Source organism: Zonotrichia leucophrys, chromosome Z, assembly GCF_028769735.1.
Source record: "Zonotrichia leucophrys gambelii isolate GWCS_2022_RI chromosome Z, RI_Zleu_2.0, whole genome shotgun sequence".
Taxonomy (NCBI): domain Eukaryota; kingdom Metazoa; phylum Chordata; class Aves; order Passeriformes; family Passerellidae; genus Zonotrichia; species Zonotrichia leucophrys.
Genome location: NC_088200.1, coordinates 36808577 through 36826055, shown reverse-complemented (window position 1 = coordinate 36826055; position 17479 = coordinate 36808577). Strand labels below are relative to the sequence as shown.

Genomic DNA, 17479 nt, shown 5'->3' with positions numbered 1-17479 from the left:
AAACTTGCCAGACATATCTGTTTATTGTGAATGTAAGGTTTTGTTCTGAAAAATAAGTTTATTTTTTCCCATTTAATAAGAGTTTTTTACATTATGCAAGTTCTTCAAGACTGATATAACTAAGTTACAGAGGAGCTAGAAAAAGATACTGTTATTACCAGTGTAGAGCCTGTTGTTAATTTTCTGATTTTACATAATTACAATATTAATACAAGGCTTTATTTTTTTTTTCCTTTTGAAGTAGGCTGCAGCTTGAATAAAATAGGAAAAAAAGTCCCAGGTAAGAGTTTGTAGTGGTCTCTTGCGCTGGTGAATGTTTGAAATGCTTTACAGCAGTGCCAAGCCTACATATATTTGTACTACAAGTTAAAAAGTAATTATTTATATGAAAACATAGTTATTTTTCCAGCAGGTTTTTTTCCATCTTATGCTCCAGAATCTAGTATTTTTAAGTATTAAGATGGAATGTAATAAGCTGGAATACTTCAAAAAGTTAATTGTCCATTGTATTGGAGGGGATGTAGTGCTGGGTGTCCTTTTTGGGAAAGGATATTAATCTGTTTATAAGGGAAAGGGAGCATTTATTGCACATGGCATCATCCTTGACTTGTAGGTAATTTGGAAATAACCAGGTTGACTTGTCTTGAAATATAGTTAATGAATTGCCTTGCCGCAGAGCAGTAACAGACAAAAAGCACTATGTACTTTTCATATGGAACATTCTTGCAGCTCTGTTGCAAAGAATACCTCCTTACCCTGAATATTCTTGTGGCTCAGGAGCAGTGTGTTATCAGAAAAGAGGTTTTTCTAAACAAATGCAACCAGAATTAGACTGGTATTCAAAAGGAATAGTGAATTAAAACTTCCCTCTCCTTTGTTCAGGCATCTGAATTACATGGGAGAAATAGATGAGCTGGTTGGTCATTCTGCTGCTTTTATCAAGGCTTCAACTGAACATTCCCTAGCAAAGACAGTGGAATCTTCCCTGGACTAATTCTGCCAATAAGTGAAACTTTTATTGCTAGATCACCTATACATTCTAATTTCTTGAGGGAACTTCAAGAGATAGGCTTCAAGACCATGCTGCTAGAATTTACTAAGTTGTATTGTTCGAGTTGTTCAAGGCTGAGTAACTAATGATGTGAAAACTTGGTATTTTAGAAAACACTAAAATACTTATCGTCTAACATTATGATTAAGCTATGTAGAGTGTTTAAAATATAAGAAAGTGAAGCAAACTTATAAAAATGAAAATCAGAGATAACTGGTCCATTACTTGATGGGGTCAGTTACTGTCCGGTTTATCTCGGCTGTTTGAGGGGCCTGGAGAGGCTCTGGGTGGCCTTGGGACAGCCCGGGTATTTTAGGACGAGAAGAGGCTTCAGTTCTACTTTCTGGTTTTATGTTTATTAATTGTTTATCTAAAAGATGTTCTTTCAGCCACCAGAGATCTGCACAGCAGTCAGCCATGGGCACACTCCGTCCCCCTCCGGGGCAGGCACCTATCTTTATACCCTTTGCTACGTATACAATATTTATCATTTTTCCCCAATACCATCTATTGTTATAACTCGGTGTACTCTTAGTAATAACCAATAGAAAGGTGCCACCGTGGCCAAAGAAGATGGAGGAGAGGAGGAAGAAGGAGGAGGACAGGACACACCCCAATTCCTCCATCTTACTCCTCTAAACCCCCCTGTACATAAATCCTAAACCTTGTGTCTCACCCTCTAATTAGCTAATCCCTTCACCATTCACCCGGTGAAGCCCTCATCCTTGTCGTCTCCTGTGTAGGGTTAAAGTCCAGCTACCAGACACTTCTGGCAACATTCCAGGAGTCCCGAGACCCCCAAGGGTCTCGGAGGCTCAGCATCTCAGGACTGAGATTTTGAGATCCGACATCTCCCCCTTCTGTTTGCCCCAAGAAAACCTCTTTTACAATCCGATTCCAGGCATCTGGGACGACATGGATGAGGACTAGGAAAATTATTACAACATAAAATCCTAAACTATTAAAACATAAAATCCTACCCTTAAAATTCTTCTCCAAATGGGAGAAATGTCAAAGAAATCTACCCTTAAAATTCTTCTCCAAATGGGAGAAATGTCAAAATCCTACCCTTAAAATTCTTCTCCAAATGGGAGAAATGTCAAAGAAATCTACCAGCTGATCAATATATGATCCTTTGTCAGTTTTCCCTATAATAGGTAAATTTACTCTATTGCCTATTGCAATTCAAGATCCCAAGGAGAAAACCTCCCAGAGTCTTTCGTTCTTATACAGAAATATTCAAGACCCCAAAGAGAAAAAAACCCCCCCAGAGTCTTTCGTTTCTCTTGTTTCTCTTCTGAGTTGTCCTTTGCAGTCTGAGTCCCGACTTTTGTCTGAGTATTCGTTTCTTCTTATATCTTGTTGAGGAAAATCGCTGGATAGTTGCAGACTTGTTACGAAATGATGTTGTAGCTCTGCTGAACCGATCTGGCATGTCGTGCACTCAGGGGTTACCTAGTTTTTGATTCAACTGACAATAGGGTTAGAAAACACACAAGCCTCCCCAGGAGGGGAGAGGCTTAGGACCCCGAGGGTTTTTACCAAAGGCACCAAGTCTGGAGAGGGCCCCTCCTCGCCTGAGACGTCACCGGGGGTCTGGCCCGCCCCCGCCCGCGCTCGGCGCATGCGTGCTTTCCGAGCTGCTCTGTGTCTCTCCCGAGGTAATTTTTTTTTCTCTCCCTTTTTCTTCCGCCTCTGAATTTTCCCCCCTCGGTCTGCCCCTGACTGTCTCCTCCTCCTCCGACGCTGTGTGTGTGTGTGTGGCCCTTCGTCAGTGTGTGCCGCCGTCCCGCCGGCACCCGCGCCCGCCGCGACTCGCTCCGATCTGCGTCCCGCGATTTTTGCGTCACAACCGCGCGCCCCTGCGTCTCCCTGACCGCCTTTCTGGGATTGCGCAATTTTCCCCATGCCGCTGTCCATGTCGGACGCCCCGGCTGCGCTGGCATGTGACTTCTGCCCCGGGTTCTTGCGAGTTTTGCCTGCCGCGCGCGTTTCTGCTACCTTGCCGGCCCCCGGGGCCGCTGCACCCCCCGGCCCTGAGCTTAGCAAAGCCGCGCGAAAACACGCCTTCTCTGTTTTTTCTTCACCCGCGCTCCCCGCCTGCTCCACGCCGCGAGAAAGCGCCTCCCCCGATCCCTTTTTCTTCCCCCCCCTGCTCTCTCCCCTCTGTTCCTGAGTCCTCCATGCTCTCTGGACCTTTTGGACGCTTTTTGGGAGTTTCCCAGGGTTTCTGGGTTTTGGGACCGGGTATTTTAATAATATTTCTTGCTCTTTTTTTTCCAAGAGCATTTTTCTTCTCGGCCTTTTAAGGCCAGAGCTAATTTTTTCTTTCCTGGAGCCTTGCTCCCCCCTCTCTTTCAGAGAGTCCCCCCCCCGGACGTCTGGTGCGTCTCGGGGGTCTACCTTCCTGGCCTTTTAAGGCCAGAGCTAATTTTTTCCGGAGTCTTGCTCCCCCCTTTTTAAGGGCCCCCCCCCGGACGTCTGGTGCGTCTCGGGGTGTTCCTTCCTGGCCTTTTAAGGCCAGAGCTAATTAATTTTTTGTATGTTTGTGTCACACCTTATAAAGTGGACAAAATTTCCCGTTGTTCCTGGGAAGGTGTGCCTCCCATGTTCTTATTTTCAAGCTTTCTTACCAAATCTGTCGTTCAGAGCAGTCTGGACGTCTCGGTCTGTCCAGCAGATCACGAGAGGTGGACCCAGGGCGCCTTCTGGTTCCAGTCCGGGCTGTTCTGCTACGAATTCTCTTCGGCAGAAACTGAGAGATGGAATTCTCAGTGACTGCTGTTTTTTTGCAGTCTGTGTTGGCTTTTTTTTTCTTCTTCTCTCTCTTTTTCTTCAGGGCTTTGAAGGTGGTGGTGGCCCCCCCGAAAGGTTGTGGTGGTCAGAGCTCACCCAGTGGAAGCCAAATGTCCGGTTTATCTTCCCCCGAAAGGTTGTGATGATTCGTGGTCCGTCCAGGGACGCCAATATGTCAGGTTTATCTCGGCTGTTTGAGGGGCCTGGAGAGGCTCTGGGTGGCCTTGGGACAGCCCGGGTATCGAAAGACGAGAAGAGGCTTCAGTTCTTCTTTCTGGTTTTATGTTTATTAATTGTTTATCTAAAAGATGTTCTTTCAGCCAAACAGAGATCTGCTCAGCAGTCAGCCATGGGCACACTCTGTCTCCCTCCGGGGCAGGCACCTATCTTTATACCCTTTGCTACGTATACAATATTTATCATTTTTCCCCAATACCATCTATTGTTATAACTCGGTGTACTCTTAGTAATAACCAATAGAAAGGTGCCACCGTGGCCAAAGAAGATGGAGGAGAGGAGGAAGAAGGAGGAGGACAGGACACACCCCAATTCCTCCATCTTACTCCTCTAAACCCCCCTGTACATAAATCCTAAACCTTGTGTCTCACCCTCTAATTAGCTAATCCCTTCACCATTCACCCTGTGAAGCCCTCATCCTTGTCGTCTCCTGTGTAGGGTTAAAGTCCAGCTACCAGACACTTCTGGCAACATTCCAGGAGTCCCGAGACCCCCAAGGGTCTCGGAGGCTCAGCATCTCAGGACTGAGATTTTGAGATCCGACAAGTTACCTCACAAATAGGGATGTAGACCAAGCAGAGGCATTAATGTCTTCACTTCTGTCTTCAACACAGGTCATAGGCTGTGGATCCCCAGAGGTCTCTCCAAGAAGGCCACGACTAGAGGGACAGTGAACTCCCAGCTGACTCTGAACTTTTCTGAGGCTTCTTCAGCTAGATGTGCATAAATTTATGGGTCCCAAAGAGATTCATCCCAGAGTACTGAAAGAAGTGGCTGATGTTATTGCAGGATGTCTCTCCCATACTACTCAACTACCTTGGCAGTCTGGAAAGGTCCCAATCTACTTCAAGTTGCAAATACTGTCTCAGTTCTCAAGAAAGGTGAGAAGGAATGTTGGTAATTATTGTCTCACTGCAGTGCTTGGTAAAATTATGGATAAAGTAATCCAGGAATTACTGAAAAACAATGGAGTGACAGTGCAGTCATTGATCAGCAAGGGCTCATGAGGGGAAGGTCCTCCTTGACATATTTCATTTCCCTTTATGTCAAGCTCCACCATCTAATAAATGATGGAAAGCCAGTGGATGTAGACTATAATATTGTAAGTTCACTTGGGGAAGTTTCTCCAAACTGTGGCACTCAGGGATCAGGGTGGAGTTAGAAGAGGAAGAGTAGGAAGAGTAGTAGTAAGCAAGTACTAAGTAGTAGTAATACTTAGCTCAAGAAAATGACTCACTGCCTCCTTGCTGATGATACTTTCCATTTTGTAACATTACTTTGTGTGTGTGAAAGCTAAGCATTCATCTAAACATTCAGATTATTATTAATTAAGGTAGTAGTTGTCAAATAAGATTCTTTCCCTTCAGCTGTTTTCAATAGCCAATATATTCAAGCCGAAACCATTTGGCACATTGTGAAAAACTGAGTAGCATTACCCAGTGACATAGAAGCCCTAGGCAACAGTAATTTTACTGATGCTTGGATGTTTTATGAATCAGAAGACAGTCTCTGTAGTGTATATTTTTTTTCCTTTGTTACTTGAATGTTATTTATAAAAACTTACTTGTAAGTTTTGCTAGATGCATGGTCCCAACACATACAAAAAACTTGCCTAAGTCCTTATTTCCATGATGGAAATGCAGGAGAGGGTTTCCTCTGGAGCTGAGGCCTGATAGTATCTTATAATGTAACATTACATCATTACATTGGAAACTATGTAAATTAACTTTTAGATAATAATTCTTGCATTTTTTTCAGTTGTGAGTATTTGGCATTGACATCCCAGGTCTACAGCTGCTGCAGATGTGCCTATGTTTGTATTCTTTTCTAGGATAGCATGCAGGTGGATAGCTTGCTATATTCAGTGGTGAGTGAGTGTAGCAACTGAAGTAAAGCAATCCTCATGTATGCTTCCAGTAAAGTATGCTGGGGCTGCATGTAGAGGGAAGGTGCTATAAAATGGTTGCAAGCCATCCCTAATCTGGGTGCACCCCATCAACCTGTATCTCTTTTCCTTCTGGCAAGTTTAACTTTCCAAGGGCCTGATCACCCCACAGCTCAGTAGGTTCTCTCTGTAATATTGGAGTTGTGGACTTTTGTCCCTGCTTCCTTGCACAGATGATTTTTTATGTGATCAGCCACAAAAAGCAAAAACAATGAAAAGTTTCGAAGTGAATGCATACCTATGTAAAGCCATTAAATTCTTGCTGAAAGACATGGGATGGTAATGGGGTTTTACTGGTTTCTTTCTCTCCTTTAGGGTTTTGAGAAATAACTCACTTTTCCACAGAAATGAGAGGGGAACACGTCTTTAAAACAAAAATATTCATATGAACGAGTCAGTTGAGTCAGGCACGTTCCCCTCCTCCTGGTGGTGAAAACACAAAACACTTTGCTTCAGTGGCAGCCTTTCTCTTTTTTGTTTACGTGTTCAACATTGCTTCTTTATTGGTTCCCAACAGCACTTAACAGGTGCAATGAACTGATCAAATAAACCATACCCAAACCATAGGTAACAAGTAGAAAACAGAATTAACACTTTTCCTTAATTTACCCCATGGTTCTTTTGGGCAGAAGCAAAATCCTCTTTCACCTCTCACAGGGAGGTGTCTTTTTGACCTCTGCTCTGTTACAGCAGTCTAATTTGCTTAATGTTAGCCTAACACTGCTGTTATAAAGAAACTATGCTATCCATCTGCAGCAGACAGGTTATGAATTAAATTACAGTGCAGCAGGAGGAAACTTGCTCAGCCTCTACACCCAGTCTGGTACTCAAAACCCTACATCTTCAGTGCTTCACTGTCCTTAATCAGTGTAACAGGTGGGCAGGAAAGCCTTCGGGAGTCAACTTTAGATGCTTTTAAGAGCAGATGAATTCACATATCATGTATACGTGGCAGCTGAGAAGCTAAGGTGTGGCGTGCTTTATCGGGGTCCGTGCACTGTGCAGCACGAAGCACGCATGGAAGGGCCGGGCAGCAGGCTGATCAGCCAGCCCCCTTGCGTGGGCAGCTCCCGGCCCAGCGCTGGTGCCCGCGGGAGCGCGGCCGGGCAGCGGAGCGGGGGCTGCAGCACCGAGCGGGGCAGGGCGCCGCTCCGCTCCCGAGGGCGCCGGGGCTGCGCACCCCCGCCCTGGCTCCTGCCGCCCGTTCCCTGTCCCTGGAGCCGCGGCGGCTGCCCCGGGCCCTGCTCCCCAGGAGCCTCCCAGCGCCAGGGGCTGTCACAAAGCGCCTTTGTTAGCGCGGGCTGCCGGGGCGGGCCCGGGCGCGTCCCGCAGCGCTCCCGCGGCGGCTCGGCAGCACCGCCCCCTCCCTCCGTGCCTCCGTCCGTCCGTGCCCGGCGGAGGCGCCTGACCCGGCACACGAGGCGCAGGTAAGGCGCCCGCTGCCGCGGAGGGCGAGCGCGGCCCGCAGCTGCTGCCGCGGCCCCGGGGCACGGGCCGAGCCTGCGGCGCCCCGCTCCGAGCGGCTGCGGCGATGCTCCGCGCTGGGACCGCGCCCCGGCGCCGCCGTGCGCCTGGGCGGGCTCCGCCTTTGCGTGCGCTGTCAGTGGCCTTCGGAGCCCCGAAAGGCGGAGAGGGATTTCAGTGGGGTTTTGTTGTAGCTTTGTTGTTGTTGTTTTTAAATATATGTGGCTGTTTGTTGTCCTGTTTTAAGTTCACTACTTTGCCATAAAAGCTACTCTCTTCCCCCCCCCCCCCCCCCCCCCCAGTTTTTCCCTCAGTGTGAACAAGGTATTCGATCTTAATCATAAAGATGCTTGCCTTTCTTACACAGAGCAAAAGAAGTTTTTAACTACGTTACTCTTAACTTTTTTAATAGCCAAGAAATTAAAGCGTTTCTAATGGTAAAATTCTGAGAAACACCTTTTGAAGCTGTTCTTGTTGGGGCACTGCTGTGTGTGGCTTAGAGATGTGCCACTAAAAATCCTTCTTCATTTTTACGGCCTTAACTCATGCCTCTGTATCTGATCTTATACAAAAATGGTTGAAGTTCTGCTCGTAAATTTTTTAAAGCACACAGATGTGACTGAAAATCTACCAGATGTTTTATTTTACAGAAGTAATTTGCTCTTTACTGCACATTGTGGAAACAGGATATCAGGGGGCATTTTACTAAGTGGGATTTTTCCACATAAGTAAAGATGGAGCTGTATTCTGTATACTCAGGATGAAAAACTGACAGGACAACATCTGGTGGAAATATTGAACTACTTAAATGCTTTTGTTTTTCCACAATGGGTTTGAATATTAACTGAAACAATGAAAGTGGTTGTGTAGGTGTATCTTGGTAATAGGCAGCTCATCTGGCCTTCTCAGTTAACTTGCAAATTAGACATTTATGCCAATCATTTACGGAATTTTCCTTAGAAACTTACCTACAAACTAGTTGAGTTGTATCTTTCAGGCTTAGCATCATTAAGACAAGCAGATGCCACCAAACTACATTAATAGTTAAAAGAGGGCTATAAGTTGCACTTCTCAATGGCAGCTGCTGCTTTGATTATTGGAATTATGTTCAATGAATTTTGGTATAAAATTTTTTTTCTGGTTCTTGGTGTAGAGCTTGTAGCACTGTTCTAGTTGTCCATGAAGGTGGAGCACCAATTACAAAAGTATCTTTAAATACACAGAATATCCTCTTGCTTTCTTAATTGTAGCAGTTCAGTGGATGGCCAAGCCTGAGGGATGATGAAGTGTCACAAGATAGCACGGGAGCCCTCAATTTTATGCATTTGTAGAACCAAAAGTTTCTGGTCCATTTCTTTGCTACCTTGTCATTCAGCTGTACAACTGTGCTGCATGAACTATTTCAAGGGTTTGCTGTTGCTCTGGGTTCACAGAGCCCAAACTAGGGAGTAATAAATGGTAAAGCCGTAAAAAAATTCACAATTAGAAAGCTACTGTCTTTATCAAAACAGGTGTTAAAAGGAGTGAGGTAAGACAGGTGTCCCACAACATTATCAAACATATTTTATTTATTTCAGTAACCTTAGTAATACATTTGATTTTATTTTTGCCTTTTGGTAATGTAAAACCCACATTTCACATTTTTAAGGTCTAGGGCCCCATTTTCTTTTTAGTTGAAATGAAAATGCTACATTAAGAAGGTTAATACAGGAATACATAAAGAATGTATTTTGCCAACCTCAACAGCAGACTTCTGTCAGAAAAGAATTTTTTTCCTGTGTTTTAAAACCCAAAACTTCATTAAAGGTGAAGAAGTATGGTCCTTTTTTGGAGACTCTTGAATTTCCTTCTAAGGATCACAAAATGGCTATGCATTTCACAAAATAATTTGTATGTATTTTGGTATTTCAATAGCCCTAAATGGGGTGATTTTTTTGAAATAAGATTTAAGCTTCTGTTTGTCTCAAATTGTTGAGAAGAGTGACATTTTAAAAGACGGTTAGCTATACTTATTCTGTTCAGTTGCCCTTCAAGAGCAGCTAGTGTCTGGTGAAGTATCAGCACTAGTGCACTCTGCTTCGTGATAAATGTGATAGGCAAAGGTTTATTTCAGTTTGAGTAGTGTTAGAAGGCGGTAAATGAACGTGCTTGTGAAGCTATGAGCTGAGGGTTCTGCTTTGTCCCCTCCCTATTCTCCGATGCTCTATATGTTCAAGAGACCCTAGCGGAAAAACGGAAGATCATCTCAAAAACCTGTGCTGTAAAGTTAAATCTCTGACTTTGGGAATGTAATATTTATTATGTATGTATTTTCAGCTTGCTAGTTTTTTCCCTTTCATTTATTTTATCCAAGATCTTTTAGTCAGGTTCAGAAAAAAGACCTGTACTTAAAAGCCTGTTCTGTACCACATTTGACCTGGTGGCTGTGCAGTGTATTTCCTGGTGCTGGGGAGGCTGTGAGTGAGCCTTTGGTGTACTAACATAACATAACATAACATAACTCAGATGGAATCTATGAATTCAGGAACACAGTTTAGTTCTGTTGCTGTGCTTTTATAGTGGGAGCTGTGGGATGAGTGTTAGTAGTGGACACTGGCTAGTCTGTGAGCACCATACTGAAATCTCACAGGTTTTGAAGAGTATTAAGATCTGAGAAATATAAACAGATTATTTGCATGGTCAAAAAAAAAATAGAATGGTGGTAATGGTTAGTTACACAATCAACAGGCAAAAGAGAGCTCAGTAGAAGACTTCTTGATCTGCATGTGCTGCTAGACTTCTACAAGACATTTTGCTAAGACAAATATGTTGGATTTTAAAGCATTACAAATGATGCTCTGAGGATTCCTGCTTGCCTTCCAGTGGCCTCTGGGGGGGATGCATCCTTGCTTTATTGTTGTTTTGGTTGACCACAAATACAGATTTAATGTGTCTTGATATAGGGGTAATAAGACTAATTCTCAGCATTTTATAGACATGGGTTTCAGTGTGACCATCACAAAAAAGAAGTGTAGTTAAAAAGGAAGATTTGAGTCCTAGGACACCTCATTTAGGGTTTATTTATATAGTATATTTTTGGTGTTAGATCAGTTGCTTTGCTGTTATGAAGTAGCAGGTCTGTGACATGGACTGTGATCTGAAAGGAGAATGTAGCAAACAGAGTACAAGCAAAGACCTTATGTTTTGTTACCTTTGAATTGATATTCAATTGATATTGATATGGGAGTATGAAATTAATGTTTTATACCACTGCTCACACCTTGCATCTCTCTGTAAGGCACAGTATTTTTGCACAAACTGATCTGGTGCAGCTTAAAGAGCTGTGGCTTGCTGGAGGCTTGCTGGAACAGCCACAGAGCACAGAAAAGTTCAGTGAAGTTTGTACAAGTGACTGCTGGATTGCAGAGCAGCATCAAAGCCAGAGTGCCATCTTTACATTCTCTGTCTCTTTCTTCCGCAGTGATATGCTTTATTTACAGGGAAGACGAGAGAGTTAAGTCACTGGTGGTGAGCTGAATTGCTGTAGGATCAGGAAATGCCTTTCTGTGTTTAGGAAAATGCTGCATAGACAGTAAGTGCTAGGACAGCCAATAGTAGTCACAGTGGTGGCTGGAGGGTCACCTTGTCAACTGGTAGAAATGCCTTTCTGCTGATAGTTAAATAATGCTTCCCCTTATTTAATTTCTTGGTGTGTACAGAATAAAAATGTTTGATTACTGACGTCTTATAATGCAGTTAAGTAAATAATGGATGTCTTTATTTTCCATGGGTTTATTTTCTGACTGTAGTCCTTCTAACATACTTGGGGAACCCATACTGTAAAATGCTAAAATTTATAATGTTGAAAAAATTTGAATATATGACAGTCCCATAATTGGCAACCAATAAATAAAATATTGGGTGAAGAATATCGGAATTACATATTCCAGCTATGAATGAAACCTCTACTGCAAGTCTTCCCAGTTTGCACCATATCACCATATCACAACATATGATTCTATTAAATTAACTGCTAAACTGGATGCTGAGAAGGTTTTTTTGTGTGTATAGATGAATTCTGCTACTGCTGCCATTGGCAGTGTGGGCAATGCCTGAAACCAGACCTGTTTGTTAGATGTCCGTCGTGCTGGTTTCTGTGTCAGAGGCACAGATGTCAGAGGAAGGGATCAGGTGTTGCTCTGTGAAATTATGTGCATTCGTGATGTCGGGAGCTTGACCCTGCCCTTGCTGTGTGGGGTAGGACTCTGCCTTAGCACTGGAGAGGATTTGTCTGCGTGGCACCTTGTGTGTTCTGGGGGTCCTGCCTTTTGTGAACGTGGGCAGTTCTTTGCTGTACAGAGGAGGTGAATGGTGAGTAGTAAGCTGCATGTGTGGTGTCTCTTTCAGTCCCAAGACCTGAAATGGAGATTGCACAAGCGCTGTGCTGTAGCCAGAGCTGAGTATTTCCTCCCTACGTGCATCCTCTTCTTCCTGCCTCTCCCAGCCACTTCCAGCAGCCAGGCGGAGTTACTGTAAGCCCCAGACAGAGGAAAGACATGAGCCATACACGTGGAATTTTTTCTAAACAGCCAGCATTCTTAAGAGTGTGAGAAAAGCAAAAGAAGCCACTTAGTGCTGTGTGTTGATATTTATGGATTCTTCTGCAGAAAGCAACAAGTACCATTAGATACTCCTTTGCATCCAGGAATCTGTTGTAAGCTGGTTTGTCAGGCAAGTACACAGATGAAGTACTGATACTCTTTCAGCATGGTTTTGGTCAGTGCTGTACGAAAAACCTTGGTTGGTTCTGATGAGCTTATTCATCCACTCAAGAATCATGTTGAGCTAGGTACTTAGTATTTCCAATTCCTCAGGCTCCCAGGGGATCCACAGTGTGATGCAAGCAAAGGGTGGAAGGAAGCTAGGACGGCACCACAAGTGAGTTGTGTTTGTATTTGCCAATACAAAACAACTTTGTTGTGCTGGTGATGGAATTTTTATCCTCCAAAGGAAGAGCTAAGTTATGTCTTCTTGCTCACGCTTTCTGTAGAGTAGGTAGACTAGACTGGGTACCTGCCTTTCTCATCCTTGCAGAGGAGGTAGATGTTGAGATACATCTCTTAAGGCTTTGGAGGTCAGAATAATCATTTGGCAAAAGCATCCAAGAGTAGTTCTTACTCCCTTGGCGTGGTATAATGACTGGAATGTGGTCATGTTTTCTTGAGGAGAGAGGAGATGGTGGATTTTAGTTTGGATGTGTTCCTTTAAAGATTGAGAACCATTGTAGGTGGAGGAGTTTTATACATAGGAATAAAGCAATGGCGTCAGGTGGCTGACTGATGGGTCTCTTGTTTCAGACAGCCATGAAGTGATGCCCACTTCAGAAGAGCAGCCGTAATTGTGAGGCCTGGGATAGATATTAATGCTCGTCATCTATTCTGTCAGCTAACACTTGTGGAAGGCTCTAGCTTAAACTACGCCTTGTGGAACTAAGGTTACTGTTTCTTAACTTCTCTTGTAACCCTGTTTTCTTCTGTACCAATAGGGCTGTGCTTCACAGGCTGGTGCTCTTAAGGTTGGGCTCAGGATGCTGTTGCTGGAAGCTGCAGAGATTTGTCTGTTGAAGTGAGATGCCTTGGAGTCAGCTGGAAGATACCTCCTTTCTGCACAGAAAACAAGAAACCCCTCTGCCTGAATCTTGCTGCTGAATAGGCTGGCTGGATTAGTGTTCGCCTTGATATCTTTGTCTCACAGTATGAAAGGTTTGGATGTTTTTTGACTGAATCTTTGTGACCAGTGATTTTGTAAGGGACTTTACCTTGTTTTATAACTGTAGGAATGTGTGGATTTGTGAATGTACTTGGGTTGATGGGCACCCGAAGATGAAAATTAACAAATTTGAGGTTTAAAAGGACTATATGCATGGATGGTAATCTTTGGCTTCAACTGAAGCCATGCATTTAATTTCTGCATTTGTAGGCAGGGAACTTCTCAAATCCTATCTGACTCATACAATGCTGTATATATACATTAGCATGCAATGAGCTGCACAACTGTGTTGTTCTTGGAAACTGTTCAGCTGTAAAAACAAGGCCACATCTGAGCCTCTCTTAAGACAGCCTTTTTTTTTTTGTAGCCTGTTGTAGCAAGTTGAGGAAGACTTGTGCATAGTTGTTGAGCCCACCTTGCTGCTCTGGTATGCTTTTCCCATTTGAAAGGAATATTACTTTTAGACTATGAATTTTGAGGGTGTAGTGAATGTCAAATATAATTATGGAAATCAGAGTTGCTATGATGACTGTTTCTGTATTAGATCTGGTGAGGACTTGTCTCAGTAGTTTGCTGTTTATGGTAGTTAAGGCAACCTGCCCTGGGGATGACTTCTGTCAAGTTGCTGAAAAAAATCAACACCAGACACTTGGGAAATTGGTCGGGAGTAAAAGTTGCTACAATGCAGTTCAAGTTAAATTCTTTACTTCTAGGGATAAATGCTGAAATTCCTGCTACTTAATTGGCTGCAGCTAGGAGTGTCTCAGCAGCTGGGCTCAGCCTGACCTGTTTTGTTCACTGTTTCTATTATCTGAAATGCATGCGACATGTTAACTAACACCAGCCACTCCTCCTCCAGCCTTACGTAGGCATTATGTGACTCTGGTGAAAACCAGTGTTTTCTCATTCTGGGGAGATTTAGGGCAATTGATAAGCTTAACATCTTTCCCCCCACCTTGTCCCCCCAATTCTGGAAGATGTTGACCTAGTTTGCAGACATGAATTGCACATTATATCAAGGCCTCATCATGGGTGTGTAATAATTCCACTCGTTTATTCTGTTTGTAGATGCAGTGACAATGGAGTTAAGCTGCTCTGAAGTACCTCTTTATGTAAGTCCTACAACACTAGGCTTCTGCCTGGAGAGTTGCTTTCTTTCGGGTAATAGCTCATTCAAAATCAGGATGAATGAAACTAAAGTCCATTCTCTGTTTTTCTGAGACTGGAGGATGTTGAATGTTGCTGTCTGATGACACACATGTAAAAGTGGTAGTTTCCAGTAGTGCAGTTCAGCTCTCTGAAGGAAGTTTTAAATTATTTCTCTTTTGTGATAATTATTTTATTCTCCTTCAGTATTCTCAATTACAATTTTCAAAATCAGTTTTACTGCCTGTGAAGAGACACCTCTCATTTGCTTTCCCACAATTTTTGGTTGTTTTTTTTCTTACAAAATTCCAAACTACCATTCTCTCAGTTTCCACAAAGCAGGAAATTTTGTGTTATGTAAAAAAATAAGTTGAGATTTATAATGAAATGGATTTTTTTTCTGCAAAACAATAATTGCTTAGTTACTTAAAATAGATGTAAAATAGAAATAATTGCTTAAAATAGATGAACTGCAAGTTAAAAAACAAGTAGTCGCATGACTGAGGACATACATTAGATAACTTAAATTTTTTTTGTGCCTTCAGGGGGATGTGATTGTGAGTAATAAATCTTGGGAACTCTTAACAGTTATTATTTAAACAAGTTACTGTGTTTTTTTATACCTGTTCTGCTTTGCAATGAGGGTAGCAGGGGTACATGGATGATGCCTAGTGGAAAAATGAGAGAACAGTGAATGATTTTCAAAAGGGTGGCAAAAGATGAAACAAAGAAACAAAACAATTATCTGCTTATTGTGGTGAGATGGGGATGGGAAAGGAGAAGTACAATTAATCTGTACCCTGGAGTATTTAAGGAAAAATGATTGGTAATGCACCAGCACGATTTTTCATTGTATTGGTCAGCTTCAGACTTGGAACCTCAGGCTTGCAAAAATTAGATGCAGTATCTTTAAAGACATTGCTAGAAAAGTATTTTTGAGGCCTGCTCATATGATGTTTGTTGTGTGGTGCAAGGCTTTAAAAACAATTTTTTACAGGAAAAGTAGTAAGGGACATGGTGATATCTGATCTGACTGATCTGGTATCTTCCCATAATAAGGTAACTCACCACTTTACAAAGGGCAATGCAGTGGTTTTAATCCAGGTTGTTGAAAATGAAACATTTGGTACTGTGTCTCGCAGGAAATTCTTATGGACAATAAACAAGGGGAAGATTAATATAAAGAGATAAAGATGTATGGGTACTGCAAGAGCTCTTAGGGTAGAGAGGTCCTTAAGTGTCATACTTAAGGCTACTTTAGTACTTTGATTATAACCCTGTAAGTCAGATGTAGGTTTGCAAAATATATGTAAATTTATTGACATCGTAGTTTTGGGAAATGCTGATTAGTACCGAGAAGAATTCAGTGATTATGTGGGAAGATTGAATTTTTCCACCTGTTATTTATGCCAGTGAGAAGTGCAAAGAATGATACAAAATGGTGCATTTGAAGACTAATAATGGTACATCTCTTATGAGCAAGGGACTCGCCAGGGGAGGCTTGGAATGTTTTAGTCACTTGTAGTGTGTTGGAAGTGAGAATGTGATTTCAGTTGAGAACATTCGCCCCAAGATTTGCACAGGTGAGAGTCTGTACCAGATTTAAGCTTTGCTGATTGTCGTCCTGAGCTTTGGTAACTTTCCAGTTGTGGTCTTCAGCCTCTCACCAGCCCAGGTGGATAAATTCCAGAGGGAGCTCATAACTTGCTAGAAACCCAGTGAGAGCAGTTTGAATTGTCACTAACTCATTATCTTGTGGGGGCAGCAGATGGAGATGGTGTCTTTCTTGTGGGTCCCCAGTGTCCTAACATGCCTGAGGTTAGTGGAGAAAAATGGACTACCAGAGACTTGCAGTGGGAGCACCTGGGGTGAATTTCTCAGAACCTGGGATTGCAGTAATTTTTTAACAATCTCCTATATTTATTTCTGTGTGTATGTGTCGGAAAGATGGAAAGTTTTCTTTCAACCCACATCTGAAACTTGGAGAAATCTTAGCAGATCTTATACTGACCATTTGAGGTTGATGTAGTAAATCTAATGAGTTGGTGTCTGAAAGTGTTGCAGCTTCACAGTCTTGCACAGCACAGTATTGTTCATAATTGAAGTGCCTTTGCAGTGTGTTTGGGAAAATCAAAGAGTTCTGAGTGTCCTGAAAAAGTCCTTGAGTAAGGCAGTTATCTCCTTTAGTTAGATCCAGTTATTCCATAAGTTCTGGAAACGCCTTCCAAGTATTTCTGCTTTATTTAAGTGACTTTGTTGGAAAACACAATCAAATCAGCATTTAAGTTGAACATGAAGGCCCTTTCTGATTGTTCAGTTCCTTTGTCAGTTTTTATTAAGCAGTTCTTTGACAAGCTGAGCTTGTCTAAACACTGTTCCATCTCCATCACCTGAATGTTGCTGCCATGTTCCATAAGCAGGGATAGAGAAAACATCTCTGGAAAACTGAGGAAACAAGACAAATATTTGCCCTGCTGTGAATTTAGGTATCTGTCTGATGTGTTCCAGTCCCTTCTAAAAGGCCACAGTGGAACTACAGAATACCATGTCATGGCAATTGCACACTGTTCACATGTGACTTCAAATATGTCAGCATACGGTTCTAACACATTGTTTTCCACAAGAAAAGTGAAAGAGATCAAAAGGTAGGAAGTAATATCTTCCTTCCAGCTTCTGTGAAAGCATAGGTTTTGTTCATTGAGGGAGGGAGAGATCTGCTGTATGCTGGGTCCAAAATTAGGATTCTTTTCACACTGTGTGTAAACATGCTTAGCATCTATATCCACTGGGTTTTACCCTCTTCTTTGTGGTAAGGATGCCTGTTTTGAGAGGTTTGCATTTCATGCCACACTGAGAATAACTGCAGTTTTGTGTTTATAATACACATTTTTGAAGATTATATGTAGGATATTTTGTTGATTCACTCTATGTGAGCAGCTGTTAACACAGCTGGAGCATGTGTCCATACAGTGTGGCTTCTTCAAACTGTCACACTTCAGCATGAAATGTGACACTGAATTACTGAATTTCTTGGCAAATCTAAACTAGTATGTGTAATCTTGTTGGTCTAGTGATGGCTGTTCTGTTTTGTT

At 42.7% G+C, this 17479-nt stretch overlaps 1 protein-coding gene across 12 annotated transcripts in view; it reads left to right on the top strand.

Annotated features, from left to right (window-relative positions):
* Positions 1 to 7292: 7292 nt before the first annotated feature.
* Positions 7293 to 17479, top strand: part of ARHGEF28 (Rho guanine nucleotide exchange factor 28) — a 117820-nt gene continuing 107633 nt past the window's right edge. For 5 of the 12 annotated variants that reach the window (XM_064735927.1, XM_064735926.1, XM_064735925.1 and 2 more), the window contains exon 1: positions 14321 to 14353. Coding sequence is in view for 3 of the 12 variants with exons in the window: in XM_064735938.1 (XP_064592008.1) it covers positions 13228 to 13234; positions 14310 to 14353 (51 nt within the window). In the remaining 9 variants the exon portion in view is untranslated. Of the gene's footprint in view, positions 7457 to 13017; positions 13235 to 13608; positions 13669 to 14309; positions 14354 to 17479 lie in introns of those variants that run through there. The other 7 variants (XM_064735933.1, XM_064735930.1, XM_064735934.1 and 4 more) reach the window with 5 other exon arrangements.